Raw genomic sequence first — 20,468 nt, forward strand, 5'->3', positions numbered from 1 at the left:
ACAATGTAAATCCAACCTCCACAATCTACTCAAAGCATGACTGAAAATGGCTGTACCCTGTTTATTTGAAAATTAAACTAAAGAAATTCGATCACTATTTGCTGTGTGTTTTTAAAAGTGTTTTATTGTCTGAGAATCAGGAAGTGTGCTCTTAGCATGCAAGTTGCTATTAGAATTGCTCTGAGCATGATGATCTGGCCTCTGAAAGTTGTGAAAAGCACTTCTAAACTCATCATGGTGAACAATTAGTATGCTGGGAATGCATAAGGTAAGTGAGGAATAACTTGTTAACTTGTTAAAAATAAAATAGTTGTGCTTTTTCACATTCTGAAGACAGTAAAAATCTGGTCCACGGCCTTTAATAATGCTGTTTATAAAAATCATTCACTCTCTGACTAGTCATCGTGACCCAATTTGACCTTAAATCCACCTTCGCAAAACAAAAAGATCCCCCTGCAGAAAATAGCAGAGGTGCGTAAAAAGCTTTTATCGTCGGATCAAGCCCTTTTGATTCTCTTCCTGCGGTTTAGGCACATGTTTATTATGACAGCTAACAGCAGCCCCAACTGAGCGGCAAAGGCAGAGCAAGCAGATTAGAGAAAGGCTTAAATACAGTCCCGGAAAATCTATAGACAAGATGAGTTTGCGTAGCTCATGTCTGCTTCTGCTAGCGTGAGGGATTTAATGTGCAAGGCGAAGAAAATACCAAGGCGAAAAGTGGCAGCCAGAAACAAAGGGGAGTAGTGTGGAATAGCAACGAGGGACCAGAACACAGTACGCAGTCTGATAATTGTGGAGCGAGCTGACATGACCAACCATTTATTGAGCCACATACACGGAGGTATAAAAGCTATTTAGTGGAAATGCTAAAGATTGTGTGTAAGAGCAGTCTTTAACCTGTCTTTGTGTCTGTATTGTGAAACAGGAGCAGTTGTGTACTCAGCTTTCTATCTAAAGAAAGCTAAGTATATACTAAATCCGGTGATACAGTGTAGTTATTGTGAGTATTTTTTGTTATCTTTTAGTGTTTATTTTTGTAACTGCACAACAGTTTTGTTGCTTATTTAGTAGACACTTGATATCGTCACTGTTTTAATTATTCAAATTGATGTATTTCATATTAACTTTGCACAAGTAGTGGTTTAACAAAGAAATATCGTTGCTAAAATGTATCTGGTTCTTAAAAAACAGCAATATATCCTGTGTAATATATCAGTTATCTAATGTATCGTGACAATATTGTATCATAAGACGTGTATCATATCAAATTATTAAGGACCCAGTGATTCCAGCCCTAAAGAGGACCTTGGGCAAGTGAGAACTACTAAAGTCTGGTCAAATATATGTGTACATTATCAAGGAGACATCTCCATTCATAGTCAAACATTTCCTTACTCATTCTTTGTTACAGTAAAGCGGAGGAAGTGTGTTGCTCAAGGACCCGACCACAATGAGCATATAGTGTCAACAGTGGAGAGAAAATCTTCAGGTCTTCAGTTGAGCGATTACTGCCCCACTATTTTAACTATTAATAATTAATTTCATTGAATAATCAATAGGGATGTAATGATATTCAAATGATATTATCACAATATGCCTCTCACGGTACGATAATTATTGCAATATATTGGAGAGGTTAACAGAATTGTACATACACTATTTTTTTCCTTTTTAAATACCTTGACGAGTCTTCAGTGTGAAACATTACTGCCATATTCCAAAGCAATAAGATTTAAAAGTGCTTAAAACAGTTATTTTACTATGTAGTAAAGTAAGTAAAGGACCATGGCCTATGCAGTTTACTCTTTTTAATACTTTCAAGTGAAAAATCTCACAATTCGATATATTGTGATGGTCCATGATATTATTGTGAGAGTGAGAGTCAGATTAGAACTCCTATGGGCTGTGTGCTCCTATGTCTACAAACTGAAATACATTACACAAACAGAACAACAAAACCTTCCCTGAATAGTTTTAGTCTGGTCTCTCTGGTCTATATTAGAACAGAACTTTTCCTGCTCTAAGATTAAATTTCAGTTTTAGGGTTAAATAAATAACTTGTATGACTCATTAGAGATACAAACTAAGTACTAAAGTGTTTCATTATGCTATTTATTTATTTATTGCATGTAGTACCATATTATACATTTAAAATAGTTTTTTTGGGGATAATTCTACTTTAAGGTTATTATGGCATAAATTTGTTTCAGTATTATCGTTTATTGTGTTTTATTGTGACAGCCTTTTCCTTTATCAAAATCGAGTTTGAAAATGTAATATTGTGACATTTATATTGGGTATAAATGCCTCCCAAAAACCTTTCCCATCTTAAAGGTACACTGTGTAACTTTTCTGGTAGAGGGTCCAAAACCTGCTTGAAACCATGTAGATGTTTTTTTTCCCCCTGGAATGTTGTACAAAAGTGTATTCTGATTCCTGACCTAGTCACTGGAGAGAAGTGAAACTGAGCGGAGGCACTAGGTGGCGCCAGCCTTGCTAGTACAATATAGTATTTAATTTAATTTTACTCTCTGGCTTTTAGCACCGCGTGAGCTGTGTGGTCCTCTGTGTCTTTTAATTATTTTATTTATTTATTGCTATTCTGTGGTTTTGCTCTTATTTTATTTGACTGGTTTTATTGTTTTAGGACTAGTATGATTAAATCTGAGTGTTTATTTTATCATTATATTATTATTGTTGTTATGAGTATGTAAATATATAGTATAAATAAAGTGGATTGAATTGGATTAATTATCTGGTGGAGACAAGCAGGCCACATTACACAGTCAAGTTACAGGTCAGATCTGTGGAAAAGTGTGCCTGCTCACGTTGTTAATGTGTTTTTGTAGCAGTTTTGAAAAAGAAAAATACCCGTAATTGAATAAAAACTAGATGTATTTGCTTATATTGTGGAACAGCCCAGACAAAGCAATAGCCTCACCATGGAGACAAGCAGGTGTCGGACCCCTCACCAGAAAAGTTACACAGTGCACCTTTAAGCAACCACAGGCAGTGTCGCATTTATTCAATCTGGAGCCAATTGATATGTACCAAGTGACATGAAAGATCAGAAATAGAGGGTGTAATGTCAGATAATCCTCACCTCTGACCCTCACAGCGAGAGTCAAACAAGCTGCCATTGGACACAGCGGTCTCCATCAGCCCCCCTCCCCCCTCACTCCCCCGCAATAACATTACAGCGCACAGCGGGGGGCCACATCATCACAGAGCCCACTTGACACAGTGACATCAAAACAACTACCCTTCAAATAACAATGAGTTGAAATAACAATGAGAAAATATATATAAAATCCTACTGTCAGCACTGCAGCTTTGGGCCAAGAATAAAACAAAAGAATGTCACCAGGCACCTGAAAAACTGATATCAGCAATTAAATCTAGCAGCCCCCATCGGGACAATGCGTTTTACTGCTGTCTAAGTCTCTGCTCCTACGTGACTCCTCCGCCGGGCGACTCCAAAATGGTGCATCGCTGTGGCTGGCTGTTGTGACACGTCCCCCCCTCTCCGGTTTCTTTGCAGATGAAAGGCTTTAGGAGATTTCCCTGCAGAATACGCCGTTCATTTAAGCTTTTCCACATGTTGCTATCGCTAAAAAAGGCGCAGGCGAGAATAATAATGACGCTCCACAGGGACTGGAGAGTAAAACACAGGTATGACAATGTGATAGGGAATAATCCGCTGCTCATTCAATAATAAACAGCGAGCGAGTCCACAGGGAGTAACAGTGTAAAGCAGCAATCAGCCATATCATTACGACCACTGACAGGGGAACAGAGCAGGTCTCATTATCTCTTCATCATGGAGCTTGTTAGTGGGTACGCTACATTAACAGGGTATTTTAGAAGCTGGAAGAATGGGTAAGAGCTTGACAATGGCCTATTTTGTGATTATTATAAATGCCTGAATTAGAGCATTGCCAAAACTAAAGCTTTTGTGGAGTATTTTTTAAGAATTTCCCATTAGGGACAGATAAAACTGATAAGAATTTGGTATTGGTCAATAACTGCAGAGATATGGATTAAGTTATCAAACCACAAGTCTTTCTGGGAATAGTGTCACATAGATATTGGAGATATTAAGACATACACTACACTCTATTTAGGATTAATATAAACAAAATCCTGCAGTATAATGGTTGGAGCTCAGTATTGTTGGCACCCGTCATCAGTATTGTCTGTTTGTTTAGCCGGTGGATATTTTAAGATACTAAATAGAACATTTTGCATTCATTCCTACATATTCTAACAATATCAGAATCTGAATCAGAGAGATAAATGTATTTACCAGCAGTGACCCAGCAGCTTATCTTGCTGTTCCATGCCTTTTTTGTTTACTTTTTGTAAGACTTTTGATAATGTATCTTTATGGACATTTGGCGATCAACACACATTTGTTTGTTTTGTTCTGCATGTTTCCGTAATGGTGGAATATTTAGGAGTTACCATGGTGTCACAATGCACACATTAGCAAACACTGTCAGTATTTTTTTAAGATTGTCTGAAAACTCAACAAAAGCACAAAATGGATTTAAATAACACATTTTCAGGAGGCCGAGATCGTCGTGGTCCTGTTTAGGAGTTTGATTTTCTATAAAAAATGTGTGTAACTGAAAAACTGTTAAAATTTTTAGCTTGCGACTGTAATTTTAATGTGTGAGTGACTTGTTTAACAGCACACATTAGCTCACCTGTTGTAGCTCCAGTTAAAGCAATTCTTTGTGGTCATATTGTGCTAAAATAAAGCACAGATTAAAGTCTAATAAAGCCTCAGACAGAGCAGTGTCTACAGTTTGCATCACATGCCCAAACAACATTGATTACATCTGCTGCAAAGTACAAATATATGTAGAATTATCCCATAACGATTTATCTCAAGCAAAATAGAAAGTGGTTCAAGACAGGACAGAGGTGAAAAGGGAGGTCCAGCAGGGTGTTGGAGATGTGGTCATTATGCTTGAATGGTGCATGTATTTCCAAAAAACATCTACAAACTATCTCTCTTTCACGGATTCTTACCTATAAATATCCCTTGCCATCCCAAAATCTCCAATCTTAGCCACACGACCGGGTCCCTTGCAGGTCAGTAGACAGTTACGTGCTGCGATGTCCCTGAAAAACACAACAAAACAAAAAGAAGAAATATAGACACAAAGTTTGCACACAAAACTTATTTTACACAAAGCAAAACCTATGTGGGAGTGTATAGCAGAACCATAACATCTGAACCATCTCACTATCTTTCTTTGTCAGTAAATTACTAAATCTTTTCCATATATTTGCACCTATGAGAATTCCAGGCATGAAGCTTCAGCAGCACTCCCCTGTTGATTCTTCACTTTAGTGTAACCAGCCGTAGCCGTGGGCTAGCTGCACAGATACGGGTTTCCTACAGTGTACTCTTTTATGGCACTACCCACATGGTGCAACTGCAGCGTAGATTGGAATATACTTGGAATATATGGAATAGAAAGATGTGTTTTTGAAAAGAAAGTTCATATTTGCGCTGGGTTATCTTTGTGAAATATCCGACAGTCCTATAAACTCTATGCTAATGTCTTGGGAGAATGAAATGAAGCTACAGCCTTCAGAATCAACTAAAAGGGAGATATTGTTTTTCATCAAACATAAAATTACATCATACCATTTGACAATGCCTGATTTGATTTTAGCTCTTAGAAATTCTAAGTAGCAATGTGTTTTTCTGGAATGCCTCTGTACTGGGGTGAAGTTGTATGTGAAATGACACAATGAGGATAAAGCTATAGTTGGGGTTGATTGAAAGTGAGGGCTTTCTAAAAAGGCGCACTTCTCAACTCCAATGCCCCACTTTACGGTGCCAGAAATGCTTAGCAACTGCTGGCTTGTGATACTATGAGTTGAATAATAACAACCTTGTGCCCAGACTTGTTATCTGATATCATGGTTTATGAAAATGGCAAAGGGCATACTTAAAGTGAAAAGCCAGTAAAGTACATTTCTGAAAGACAACACATTCATAAACCAATAAACTATTTTTTCATTTTTAAATCTTCATACATAGATAGTATTTACCAGTATGTACTTGGTAACTTATATAATTTTCATTCAATATTTCCAATTTCCTATTCTTTTGAGCCAAAAGATGCCATATGTTTTTGGTGTAGTTGTATATAGTGTTTTATTAATACTAATAAAAAATATAATAAAAAAATACAGCAAAAAACATTCTTCACCTCTACACAGATCTGACATGGCCTTGTGATGTGATGTCTCCATGGTGAAACAAGCAAAGCAAGTACATCTTTCTCCATGAAGACAAGGATGCAAGTGGCTGAGGGCCAGGCTAGCACCACCTAGTGCCTCCGCTCAATTTCATTTCTCTCCAGCGACTAGGTCAGGAATCGGAATACACTTGACTAGACGGTTTGCAAGAACCCCGGAAGTTGTAGACTGTGCACCGGCCAATCAGTGAAAAGCTGTGAAGCCATGATGTCAAACTCAAGCGCCTGTCTGGGTCCCTTTTGTGGTACAGCACAACAGTAAACAAAGAGGTTGAGATGGATGTAGATGAAGACATACATTCTGTGTTGGCAACGATTCCCGAGATCGAGGATTTAAAGCCGGAACAAAGAGAATGTTTGGTGAATTTTATCAAGGAGAAAGACGTTATTGCCCTTCTTCATAAGGGATTTGGGAAAAGCTTAATATACCAGTTAGTCCCGTTAGTGGTAAATTACATACGTTAGATAAATAGCAAGCTGTTGGGTAAATGAAAAAAGTACCCGTCTACCATCGAGTGAACAAATGTTAACGCTGCGAGGTCAGATGGTTTCCACAAAGTGAAACCGGCTGATGAATCAGGCTAGTTGGCTAGCCTGATTCTGATTCCTAGTTTCCAGAAGAAAAGTTACATAGTGCACCTTTAAGTGCCTTCAGTATTGCATCATTTGAAATGAAATATTACTCTTATTAAGATAAGGCTCTAAATGTATACACTTGTCTTGGGTGCACATTTTCCTACGTGCAGCCTCATAGTTGAGAGCACTAACCACTACGGCACCATGAATCTCATATAATCACACTTAGTTGAACATGTTGGTGCTATATGTAAATATGACTGGTACTGTTTAAATGCCTGTGACAATCCAAATAAATTATTCAATACAGGCGAGGGCACAGCAGCTGCGGGGAAGGACACTACACAGTAATAGTACTGCAGGCTGTTAGCAGTACTGCGTTAACTTGCATCTTTCTGTCGATCCTATTTACTTTCAATTTTAACTGCGGCTTAAAGGCCCATTTCATTGAGACAATTACAATCCCACCTGTGTTATGACACTATCTCAGCAGCTGACTCTCCTCTACAACTCTGATTCAGAAGGCTGCAGTTTCTATTGTTAATACTAAGGTTATCGTAAAGCGCGCACAATAAAAAGAGGTGTATGTTTCTCTCAGGAAGCATTAACCCAGTAGATTAACCTGCCTCAAGGACCACAGTGAATCTTTTTACTGTAATCCTCCAAAAACAGCAGCTCCCCGCCAGTGCCTGCTACTCCCACTCTATTCACCTGCCCCCAGCTCAACCCTGAGTAAACACAACGTCATAAAAATTGAAATTAGATGCAAGGACGGTGCGAGGGTGAATTTTAATATAGGTTTGAAAGTGAGAAGGCAGGCTATATATAAAGGAGCAGGATTGGACAAAAGGGGGTTCGACATTGGGTAGATTGATGAGGCCAATTTATCACAAGTTGGAAGAAGAGATATAGTGCAGACAAGTTTGAGAAGTTTAATAGTACGTTTTTATTTCACTTGTTGTCTAAAACTTTGCAGAATTTAGTTGGTTATTCACCTTTATAAATATTTGAGTATGTAAACATTGAATAAGGTGTTAAAACAACTTTCATCTTATTTGGCATTTTTTTAAGTTTCAAGTGACAACAAAATAAGTAAGCCATAAAGATGATAATTTGTGCTTGAAACCAAGTAGTTTAATTATTACATGTATTTAAAAAGTTTTACAAAGGAAATAAAAAATAGTTAATAGGAGTATTTTAATTGGACTGAAGATATGCAGGGAGCTTGTTTGAAAATGTCAGTATTTGATGGTTAGAAATCCTTTTTATTTGACACATTGTCTCACCATTACTAAAGTTGGGTTTATATTTCTCATTATAATTTTAGTGTTATTTTACAACTCTATTTCATTCTTGGATTGAAGAAGTGAATGTGCATATATAGACGGGGCTATTTGTCGACTCATGCCACGGATACGGACCGTAAAAACACAAGCCGCTCGCCCATCTGGCAGCCGTGAAGCCTCACTCATCGCTTGTCCTCCCTACCTCTGTGTGCAGAGCAAAAGCATGCACAGCCCTTATGTTATGCCCTGATAAATGCTATTCAGGATAACTATGCAGGGTAAATGCAAGGAATATTGTCTATAACAAAATACAATGTTATATCTTAACAAAACGTAACCTTTATTTATGTATAGTTAAAGGGTGCATATTAAGCTGTTTCTGATCTCTGTTATAATGTTGCTACCTCATCTTCATCACAAACATATCTGGAGTTGTGTTTTATTTCACTCACACATGTTTAACGCACAAACTCTGCATATTTAGGCTCAAACAGGAAACGTTCTGTTCCACCTTGCGATGTCATGTGGTACCACTGGCTCCACTTAGTTTTAAATGCCATACACGTTCACTAGAATTATTTGGATAATTTCAGCCCCAGAATTGCCAAGATGTAAAAGGTATTTGTTAACTTGAAAATTGCCACTTCATGACATCACAAAGTGGAACAGGTCAAAGACTTGGTCCCACCTCTGGTCTAATTATAAAGGATTACTCAAAGATGTGTGACTGAAACAAAACACAACTCCAGGAATGTTTTTGAGAAGATAACAACATTATAACATGACCATAAGCTAACAAGAATCATTTTGTGTAATGTAGGACCTTTAACAATTTTCAAACTGTTATATTTTACAGATTTAATTTAGTCACAATTACCAGTGGTTAATAAAGGATATTTGCTAAAAGGTATAAGTACATCTAGTGTCACAGTGGATGGAACAGACAAACTGATGTTAAAATACATGGTCCAATCAGTAAGGACGCAATATTTTTCTACTGTTAACAAAAGTATTCGGGCAAGCTTTATTATTTTCTGTCTTCATCAGGCCACTCACCTGTGTATAAATTGGTTTTCTTCCAAATACTGGCAGCCCTTGGCAATATCTCTGGCCACATTGAGCAGATCCACCATGGTGAGACTTGATGGATGTTCCTGTTTGCATACACATATAGATTAGTTTATATCTGAAAGCAGGTGAGTTATGTTACACAGATGATAGAAGTAGTTTTCCTTACCAGTCTTGGCCGTGCCTCCCTTAGAAATGACTTAAGGTCTCCTCCGGTCATGAGCTCCAATAGGATGAACCTGGGCATAGCCTGGAGACTCACACCAATACAGCGCACTATGTTCTGGTGACTGAATTTACTGCGGGCACAGGAATAACAGTGGATGAAGAATTGCTTTGTTGGCACTTAATTAGAGACACGACTTTATACTTTCCCTCACCTGATGATTAAGGCCTCCATGAGGAAGTCTAATTCATCTTGCTCCGAGCACACCTCCGGAAGGGTCTATTGTAAATGAGACAAAAAGATGAGGAAGTGTTTCAGCTGCTAAAGTTTAACTGCAAAGGAACTATGCAAAATATTAAAGTGCATGTGTTCAACCCTAATTATTTATCTGCACCAGCCCCGTGAGGGTCATTTTTATTCAGACCATGGCTCTGTCGAAAAAGACTTACTTTGACTGCGACTTGGAGTGGACTGGGTTCACCTGGTATCCCCACCGCAAGGCCTTCGTATACTTCACCAAAAGCACCGTGACCCAACCCTCTGGAGGAACAAAACACATGCAGTATTAAGAGCCACATCTATTATTTAGGCATTAAAGCAGCAGGTTTCACACCAAACAGACTTAAAAATATATTGTTCAAGACAAGAATGCTGGGGTGAATATAGTACTAAGATATGAGGTGAAACAATTTTTACTGCAGCGTATATTTTCAACCTAGACATATGTATAATGTATTTATGTTGCACTAGATGTTGACGAACTATGTTATGCTATGGTTCTATTTAAAGCAAATGTAGAATATTGTTTATTACAAATATATACCAGTAAAAAAAGATTAATCGTGTAAAAGGGTGTGCGGCGTGGCGCTCCCAAAACTAATAGGATTTTGTGCAAATACATATATACAGAGTAGTACTAAGAGCAGCAGTAAAAAGGCATATTAAACTGCCCAGTCACTCTCAAAACTCCAGTTAACACACTCCATGCTTTCTCCTTTCTGCTGTGGTCCATATAAATCATTATAATCTTAATAAAGTAATTAGTCAATTAATAAAAAAAAGGTCACCAAGACACCATCGACCACTTGATGAACTAAATGACTTAAGGACTACATCCCTAATTACAAAGTGCCTTTATCCATCATTCAGAGTAACTTATCACCACCATGCATTATAAAGTCCTTTCAGCATGAAAGGAAATTAAATAATAATTAATAAAGTTCTCTAGATAACAACGATAACAACAGTATAATCAATAGTATTCTTTGGGGCTAATAGTAACACTAGGTGCAGTAACAGCCACTGACCTGGTGAGGGAGATGTTTCGGCGAGGCACTTCCTTCAGGTCATTGACAGAGGTGGTTTTCCCGGCGAAGCAGTAGTTGGGGTTGTAGTCGGTCATGATGGTGGAGGCGCGCAGCTTACTCAGCTTACAGTCCGGACTCTGCAGCTCCAGCTGGATGGACTGCAGCTCTGTGTGCTTTCGTCTGTACACTGGAGTAGGGAGAAAAGCAAAGGCATTTTCACACTCTAATCTGCAATACAAAGTCAGTCTCTCTGAAATAATGATGATTACACAAATTACTTTGTGGCTGTTAATTATGACTTGTCTTTATAAAACTTCAGATTCAGCAAACAACAGTGTAAAAGTTTGGCAGAATAAACTATAAACACAATTAGCTGTCTTCTATTTTCTTATTGACTGGAAAAGATAATGCACAAATGTCTTCTGACTAATTTTGCTGCTTACTTGAGGATAAATCTAAGCTATAAAAACAAATAAACACAATCTAACTCAATCAAAAACAGAACCTGATGTATTTTGCTAAATTAAAGATAGAAAAAATTACAGTGGACAAATGTGTACCATTACAGGTGTTCCCCAAGACTCAATCTTGAGTCCACATTTGTTTTGAACCACAACTTTAAACCATAAGACAACATAGACATGAGTTTTCTTCTTGATGGTGAGTTAATCTTTGGTATGTATCGAGGAAGTATAGAAACAAACTCAAAGCCATAATGCTGATAATGAATTTCTCTGAACTTTTAACCTCTACTTGAGCACGTCATTGATTATTTTTCTCCTCTACAGACATGTGGAGCTGCAGCTAGAGAAGTCCTGACCTACATTATGAAGACGTTAGCTCAATTTAGTGCATTTACTATGTGTGTATTCCTCTGGGTGTATGTGGAGTGTATTTATTTACCCAGCCCTGTCTAATGCATGAGTGCTGTCAGCTGCCCGCCAAGCAACCATCCATCATTAGTGGTTTCATACATCACTGAGGGATTCCTGCACCTGCCTGGTCTACTGGTGTGTGAATAGGCCTGGGAGCGATGCTGGTAATGTGTTGGTGGGTGTGCTTGGCCTACAGCTAGCATAGGAGTATATGTGTGGACCAGACAATGGCTTTTCAATGGCCATAATGATGCGAACGAGCCTAGACAAATGCAGGCACTAGCCACATGTTTCACAGTCATTTTACAAGAGCTGTCTGAGAGGGCAGAAGCCAGTCGGCGGAGGAGTTTAAAGTCTGATTAAAGCACAGAATGTGACGCATTGCCCAGTAAATAGGCACAGATTCAAGGCAGTTTTAGCGATACTTTGCAGGTGTCTGTCTCAGAGTTCAACTGCGTTCAGAGAATCACACAAGCGTTGCAAGGTTAAAGATGTTAATCTAGTGAAAGAAAGTCTAACTTAAGCAAAAGCTGTCTGGCATAAAGGTCAGAGGATCCTTGACGGTTTTCTCTTGAGGCTCTCTTCTTGGAAAAGAGGTTGAATTCTCAGGCTAAAAAAGTGACTAGATGCCCTTTTAGACAAGTCTGTGAACAGGTTTGTATGGTTGACTTTTGAGACATGCATGTTTTTTATGGTCAGTACTTATTTAATCACACTGGCTACATAGAAGAAAATGTCAATGGAATAGAAAGATAAAGTAAATTTTTTTTTCTCGAGGAAAGATACTGGTGTAGCCCGGATAAAGGCTACGGAATATTCCAGACATGTGAAAAAAATCCTTTTACATAAATGTTGGAATATATTTTAGAAAGATCTGAATATCAGGATATATTCTTTTGGTGGTGACCTATAGTGACCATGAATTTTTCACTCTCTTTTTATCAGTGTTTCTTTTCCATTGTTTTAATAAAAAAAATGGAAAAATAATCAGGTATATAGTGTATTTCCATGATTATACAGGAGGATTTTTGTTCATATGTATGTTAATATAGTGTGATCCACTTACCAGGATCTTTTTTAGCAGTGCATATGACTGAAAGGTTTTTAATTTGTACTTTTCTCTTTGATTGTTAAATTTATGATGATTATTTATGTTTTGATTTCTTTATATTGTTATTTTAGTGTCTTTCTTACAGAGGTGGGACCAAGTTGTTGTTTTGCAAGTCTCAAGTAAGTCTCAAGTGCTAAACTGCTAAATAACGGTTATTTTGTCAATTAGTTCTCTGTTTTTCCCTCTGTTTTACTGTATTGTACTATATATTACTGTAGTACATTTGAGTATCACAATACTTCAGTTCCATCCAAAGTAACAAACAGAAGTGGAAGCGACATGTTCCAGTTTGTTCCTTTAAAATTAAACGCTATGTTTATCAACTCTAAAGAGAAAACTATTTTGTAAAAACATATATTTTTTGGAAGCATCAGGTCTTCTCAAGTCACAGGCCTCAAGTCTGAGTCAAGTCCCAAATCCTAAAAATAGTGACTCAAGTCTGACTCGAGTCTAAATCATGACTTGCATGTCCCAATCTCTGCTTTCTTATTCTGTAAAACACTTTGAATTATTTTGTGTGCAAATTGTGCTATACAAATAAACTGCAATATAAACAAAATGTAATATAAAATAATGACAGCACATACTAAATACAATATTCGAGTATACACACAGATGCAGGATACTTACTGATCATGACTCCAGACACAGCCAGTAGCAGGGCGGCGATGAGAGCAGACGTGCCCACAGACAGACCCAGAGCCAGGTGTGACAGAGAGGGCGGAGGAGGCGGCAGGGACACCACTGTGTGACACAACGACAGCAGCATCACACTTGTTATCTTTCCCCAAGAGGAGGATTAACATTCACACAGCCACTTTGATTCCCAACTTAATTAATGATGTGAGGATGATGACATGGAAGAGTTTAAGAGCTGCGATGGCTTTTGCATGTCAATTCTACCACAATGGGAGATCTCAAACTAAACTGCTCATCTGCAAGAATAGACTGAAATTGTGTCCTAGCATCTTGGTGTTATCTACTAGTTGACTTAGGTTGAAGAAGATTTGAAAATTACAAGCTGAAAGTAAAGACAAGTTGTTAACATATTACAGGAAGATAATTATACCTCTGCTTTGTGCTTGGTAGGAATTAAAATGTCATTTTGCCTCCGATTCCAGAAATAAAGTGCTACACAAAAGTTTTAGAGAAGTCTGAACAGTGTTATTCAAGTTTTTAAAGCCATATCAGTGTTGAGTGTTTTAAGGATTTTGCACTATTTAGAGACTGAGACCAAAGATGCGAACACTCAAGAACAGATTAAGTTTTAGAAGATTTTGTATCATTGCGAAAGCTGCTGTAAGGTTGTTTGCAGTTAAATGGAAACTAGTACTAAAAGAAAACCTAATTTGAGAACTTTAATGTGGTCTATATGGACTGTAGTGAAATCATTTTGCAAAAACTGACAGTCTCCATATAGCATGATATATTGGTGATGATATAGGGGTGGAATGAGGCAATTCTCACAAGAAGAGAGACAAGATTGGGTCTACAGACTGAGTCAAACCAACATTTCAACATCATTTGTAATTACGAATTGCTGCGGTTCAGTTCACAATTGTCACTTCCCAATTTTGGATTTATTTTACTAAATATATTTGCTTTCATTGTAACACTGTTTTTGGAACTATATGGTTATTCAAGAGGTGTAACTCAGCAAGGTTATTCCTTTTTTTCCAAGCCAAATGTGAACACGTGGAAAACAAAATTTCACAAGATCATGTGCGTATGTGCACAACTTTATCCAGGATATCCACAGGTTTGACTACCCCAAATTTAAGACTTTTTAAAGACCTTTTTAAGACCACTTAAATGAAAATTAAGAGCAACATCGCACCCATTATGCAGGTGAAAAACACTTGATCCAGTTCTAATAATGACCAACCAACTACTAGAATCTAAGAGCCACTGTGGATTAAACCTACATTTCCCCATGATCCATCCAACGTTTTCCTCCACTCTACTGATTGTTTACTCATTGCCGCCGGGTCCAGAAACCAAAGTATTGTTTGCGCATACTCCAATTTAGACGTTCATTCATGTTACATGATTTCACTTTTTTTTTCCTCCTTCCATTTAACATTGCACTGCAGCCAGGTTGAGTATACAAAAAAATAGGCTAATGAAGTTTAAGTCCTTTGTGAAAAAAATAAGACTTGGACAACATAATTTAAGACTTTTTAAGGCCTTAATTTAGGAACATGTAATTTAAGACTTTTTAAGACTTTAAAGACTCCACAGGTTACCCTGTTATCACTTGTGATATAAGATCAAGATCTCACCCCATCCCTACAAGATTATAATTACAGTGTGTTATTGAAATCGTCACATCAGTAACCTTTTTTGTGATTTAGGGTATTCATAAATGGCATTTGAGATGTTTAATGTTAGACAAAGTCGAGATCGCACAGTCTGGCTCCTAGTTTCTTAACTGTTTACCTTTTATCTTAGTCATTATCCTGTATCCTGTTTCAGGAATTTCTACATAAATCAAAACTACATACCGAGAGAGTTGTAATGTTCCATGGTTAATTATTAATTATTAACTATGCACAGTCATAAAACCTGACTATCCCTACATCAGTCCATGTCAATTCTGTCCATAGTCTGAGACAATGCAATGTGGACACAGCATTTATACTCAGACAGGTTATAAACACAAGATCAACAAAACCAATTTAGACTTGTATAAGGAGCACAAGGCCAGGACACTATCACATGGGATAATGGCTAAGATTAAGGTTAACAGTTAAGAAACTATAGAAGACAGACTCTGAGATCTTAACCTTGTATAACATTAAACATCTCACTTACCATTACACATTTCTGAACAGCCTAGGTTTAATTTTACTGATGTAAAGATTTCAATAGCAAGTGCTTAACAGAAATTAGCATTATTTCCCATTTATTCCACAAAAAGCTCTTCAAAAACCATTGTAGCTAAATTTTAGACAAGGGAATAGGTAATTTTATGCATCTAGAGGAAATAATTAAACCAAGATATTACACGAGGTTCAATAGGTTTTATCCAGCACTGTCGGACGCATTGACTCATTTAATCTATTAGGCATCAGCAGACACAATGCAGCGTGTAATGTCATCACGGCAAATCTTTTATCACAAATCCTTGACCCGATAAGCCAAACCCTTAATCTGACAGTGCCGCTGAGATAAATCACAAATTACCCAACACAACTTGTACCTGCTGAAATCTCTCACATCTGTGCCACTGGGGGATTCATTTTCAATAATAACTTGGCTTATCCCGCAGTTTAATAATTATTATGACTGATTAAGACACTATTAAAAATGTTTCCTCAGATAAAGATTCAATAGAGTAAAGAGCCTACGGGGCTTAATTACTTTTACAGAAGAGTTCATTATGTGATCGCGGGCACACTCTATTACAGGTACAATTACACTTTACAAACCATTTCCACTTTGTTTCCATTAATTTTACAGGGGCTATTTGGGCAAATTACTTTGTGGGTCCATTATTTGAGGTGTATGCACTGTGGGCTACCTGTGGAGTTGATGCAGGACACTCGGTCCGGTGCCAGGATGAGGCCGTCGTCACAGTAACAGATGATGCCCTCCTGGCTCTCGTGGCAGTCTCCACTCTCACAGTGGCTGCAGTTCTGGACTGGAGTGATGATCACCTCGCCATCGCCCTCCATGGCTGAAAGGTAAAATACATCTTTTTTCATCGACAGGAAAGGGGGAAGTCAACCTCAAGAACTGTGTAGTGATACTAGAAATCTAACAAGTAGCAGTGAACAAAAATATAACAGAAAAAGTCAAAAGTGGAGTGTAACTTTTTCTGGTCTGCCAATTGCTTTACTTAGAACAGCAGTTTTCAATAGGTGAAGGCACGACACACACGGACTACACCAGGACTGATCCCAGGACTGAACCAGGAGGACTAAACCAGGACTGAACTAGGACTACAAACAGGAATAAATCAGAACTGAACCAGGACTGAGTGTCATGATGGGCCAAGAAGTGACATCGGGTGACCGCAGGAGAAAGGACCAGTGCAGAACTCTACGCCTCACGGGGCTAAGTGCTGCCATCGCCCGATTGCGCTTTGCAGACACCCTGCTCCATGGGCCGGGGTTCTCCCTCAAGCCCAAGATTTGTCCTAGTTTAGTCCCGGTTTAGACTTGGTTTAGACCTGGTATAGTCCTTGTCTAGTTTTGGTCTAGTCCTGGTTATTCCTGGTGACCTACTGATGTTCAGTAATGTTAAAGTAGCCTCAATTAGGCCTGCATGAAGTTGGAAATTATATGCTGTTGCAAAAATTGTTCATGAATACACTTGTATCAAAAAATACAATATAAAAAAAAAATATGATCAGTTGTTATTGAAACTCATCATTGCCAGGAACACAAAAGATGCATTTACTTCTGTGGCCTGCGTGGGGGAGGGCAGGCGGATGGGGGGCTGTCTTTACATACTCTAAGGGGAGGCTCACATTCACCTAATTTGAAAACCCCTGACTTAGAATGTTCCACAGTATGGCATTCAGTTTAAACCTTGCGTTTAGTCAATTAGTTTAGTCAAAAAGTCTTTGACATAAATGCATTCTTACTGTGAGCGGAGTTACTTTTACAGTTCATTTGAAAATGCACAATAGCTCTTGCTCAGTGTAGCTTTTTAATAATTTACAAATTCTGGTGTGACAGCTGTTGCATGCAGAGAGTTGCCAGTAAACTAAATCTAAAGTGGATTAAAGTATCAGATTGAATATTCAAACTTTTCATCCTAACTACTGCTTACGAACTACAGACCCGGCAAATTGAATTCGTAGGAGGTAGGAAGCAGCGTGTATGTCTATTAGCTGGAAAGTTGTAACCAGCCGTACAACAGCTAGCAACTAGCTAGCTTAGCGCTGCTGTTGTCAACCAAGTCAAGTGATTCACTAGGTCCATTATGAGCGCCTGATCAAATTATCCCACCGCAGAGCACAGCAATAGTGGGAACAAGGAGAACCAAATGGAAGAGAAAAGGCAATCGCTGAACTCAATGTCATCTGAAATTTCTAAAACCACCAAACAACAAAAACTCTTGTGATCATGATGAAAGAAATTGCTTTTTAAGTAGCCTTTTAATAATTTACAATCATGCATTATTCCTATCCTCCCCACATTTAAACAGCATCTTGCCCAGTATTTCTGAGGTGAAAAATTACGTTATGAAAAAAAGCTGCATATATAAACTACATTTGGTGAAAACTGGTTAAAAAAAACGGTTTCTGTCACTGCCACAAAGGTTAAAACTGTATGTGAAACATTACACAGCCTTTCACAAATCATAGAGTATGACATTATAGTAGTGAGTAGATACTGGAGGGCGTCTTAATATATTCAGCCATTTGCTTCTGTTCATCGTAAATAGGCAATCTGGGCCTTAATGTTCGACAGTGTGGGGAGAGGCAGCACATTTTCATTCGCACTGTACGCATGCTCTTATCAGCATTCGGGAGTCTAAATACATAAATCTAACCCAGAAACATTGCCATGGGTTAGAGGCAGAATACAAATATGTTGACTAGAGCCGCCGACTGCATACTAACTGACACATGTTATGGATCTTCTGGGTGGAGAGAGGCACAAGTACTTTTCAAGGGTTTACCAAGCAGTCCCTGACTACCACAACAGAATTTCATATCAACCCAGTGCATTCAAAATACACTGAAGGTGACTGATCTAAAGACAGGTTAGTCTAACCGTAAGACTATCTGTCTTTAAAGGGCTCATATTATGGTATTTTCTAATCTATGGTATAATGTTGTAGCCTGATTCATCAGCCGGTTTCACGTCGTAGAACCCATCTGACCTCGTAGCGTTAGAATTTGTTCCCTTGACAGTAGGCGGTACTTTTTTTAAAATTTTACCAGCGGCGGGGCTACTGGTATATTAAGCTTTTCATAAATCTCATAGGAAGAAGGGCAATAACGTCTTTCCTCTAGATAAAATTCACCAAACATTCTCTTTGTTCCATCATTAAATTCTTGATCTCGGGAATTGTTGTCAATACAGAAAATATGGCTCTTTGCTGATTGACCGGTCCCTGAACTCGCACTTCCGAGTTCTTGCAAACCATCTAGTGCAGGGGTGCTCAATACCTCGATCGCGATCTACCAGTCGATCACCAAGGTCGTGTGGGTATATCGCCGTGTCTCGTCTTGGACTCGCTATTGGACTCGGTCTTGTCTCTCACTCAAGGTCTGACACTCAACAAGTGCGATCATATTTCATTACGGCCGCTGCTGTTGGCAATAAACTTGTACCAGGGTGCAGGAGCGTGTGGGGCGTCTCAGTGCAGCCTGTGCGCCCCCGCGGAGACTCTACAGCACATCACAAACGCACACACTCCCTATGCACAGCTCGTCTGCAACAGCATGTGCCCTCGTGTACCAGCGTGCATCACAGGGCAGATTAAACTTCCTAAACATCCTACCTGTCCATCTGCCTCCTTCAGCACGCCGCCCCTCGTTTTTTCAAGCTCTCGCTCCTTCCTGCGTACAGCGAACACAAGCCCTTTCCACAGTGCGGCTGATTAGAAGAGCAAGACGAAACATGAAGCAAAAACGAATCTAAATTTGTGTTCCAGTGTTGGCACAAAGCAGGTCTACAGCATAGAGCAGACCTACAGAACAGACCTACTGCCACATTTGGCTGAAGTTCGCCTAATAAAAGTGCACAAATGCATCTGTGTTTGTCACGATGTGCGTTTGGTTTGGTAAATGTGCAGAGGCTGGTAAATATCACTGCAAAACCAGAAAAGAATGCAACTCCTGTTTGGAACTTTAAAAAACAGGTTTAAAAATCTTCCTTCACTTTTTTCACAGTTTTGTGTAAAGTGCCAGAGGAAGTTTTCTTAAAGAAGCGGTTCTCAAACTGTGGGTGAGAGTCCAAAAAAGGGGCACAGAGTGTTTCAGTGCAGTTTGCTTGGCTTTGTATTAGGTAGATCATTATGACTTGGTCATTTTGTAAGTAGCTCACATGATGAAAAAGTGTGAGCACCCCTGATCTAGTGTATTCCAATTCCTGACCTCGCTGAAGAGAAATAAAATTGAGCGGAGGCACTAGGAGGCATCAGCCTGGCTAATAATGTTGTTTCCTCATCAAAAACATATCTGGAGTTGTGTTTTGTTTCATTCGCACATATTTAACACATAAAGCTCTAACTTAAGATACTCTGTTCCACTTTGTGCACTCCTCTGGGTTTTTAAATTCCATACATCTTCACGAGAATCATTTGGATAATTTCAGCCCCCAAATTGTGAGTCTCTACTGAACTAAAGGTAAAAGATAACTGTTAACTTTAAAACTACCACTTCATGACATCACAAGGTGGAACAGAGCATTTTGAGCTTTGGAGATGTAGCCAGACTAATAAACCAAGGTTACTCAAACATGTGTGAATAAAACAAAATACAACTCCAGATATGTTTTTGATGAAGTAACATTAACATGACTAAAAAAACTAAAACAACATTAAATGCATATGGATAAATGTATTTAAAAGTATAATGTTTTCCATACCAATACAGTACAGACATAACTATCATGTTTTCAAGAGTTAGATCATGTAACAATTTAGAAATTTAGATTTTCATGCCAGCTCAGACGAATGGAGAGCTCTTCAGTGTAGTCCATCGGCCAGACACAATTTTGGTACTGCTCAAGTAGCAAAGTAGATTTTTCGGGCTTTGAGCAATATCACAGTTATCCGCCAAAACACCCTAATAGAAATGACAAACTAAAATGACAACTGCACACTGGCAGATAAC

At 38.4% G+C, this 20,468-nt stretch overlaps 1 protein-coding gene across 1 annotated transcript in view; it reads right to left on the minus strand.

Annotated features, from left to right (window-relative positions):
* alk (ALK receptor tyrosine kinase) overlaps positions 1-20,468 on the minus strand; it is a 582,818-nt gene that overhangs the window by 7,724 nt on the left and 554,626 nt on the right. The window contains exons 19-26 of the mRNA XM_055155128.1: positions 16,194-16,349; positions 13,301-13,414; positions 10,685-10,871; positions 9,827-9,917; positions 9,592-9,656; positions 9,381-9,510; positions 9,200-9,297; positions 5,038-5,130 (exon numbers count right to left, since the gene is read on the minus strand). Of these exons, the coding sequence (XP_055011103.1) occupies positions 5,038-5,130; positions 9,200-9,297; positions 9,381-9,510; positions 9,592-9,656; positions 9,827-9,917; positions 10,685-10,871; positions 13,301-13,414; positions 16,194-16,349 (934 nt within the window). The remainder of the gene's footprint in view (positions 1-5,037; positions 5,131-9,199; positions 9,298-9,380; positions 9,511-9,591; positions 9,657-9,826; positions 9,918-10,684; positions 10,872-13,300; positions 13,415-16,193; positions 16,350-20,468) is intronic.

This window comes from Boleophthalmus pectinirostris, unplaced genomic scaffold, assembly GCF_026225935.1.
Source record: "Boleophthalmus pectinirostris isolate CB_2022bp ecotype Guang Dong unplaced genomic scaffold, ASM2622593v1 HiC_scaffold_10, whole genome shotgun sequence".
Lineage (NCBI taxonomy): Eukaryota > Metazoa > Chordata > Actinopteri > Gobiiformes > Gobiidae > Boleophthalmus > Boleophthalmus pectinirostris.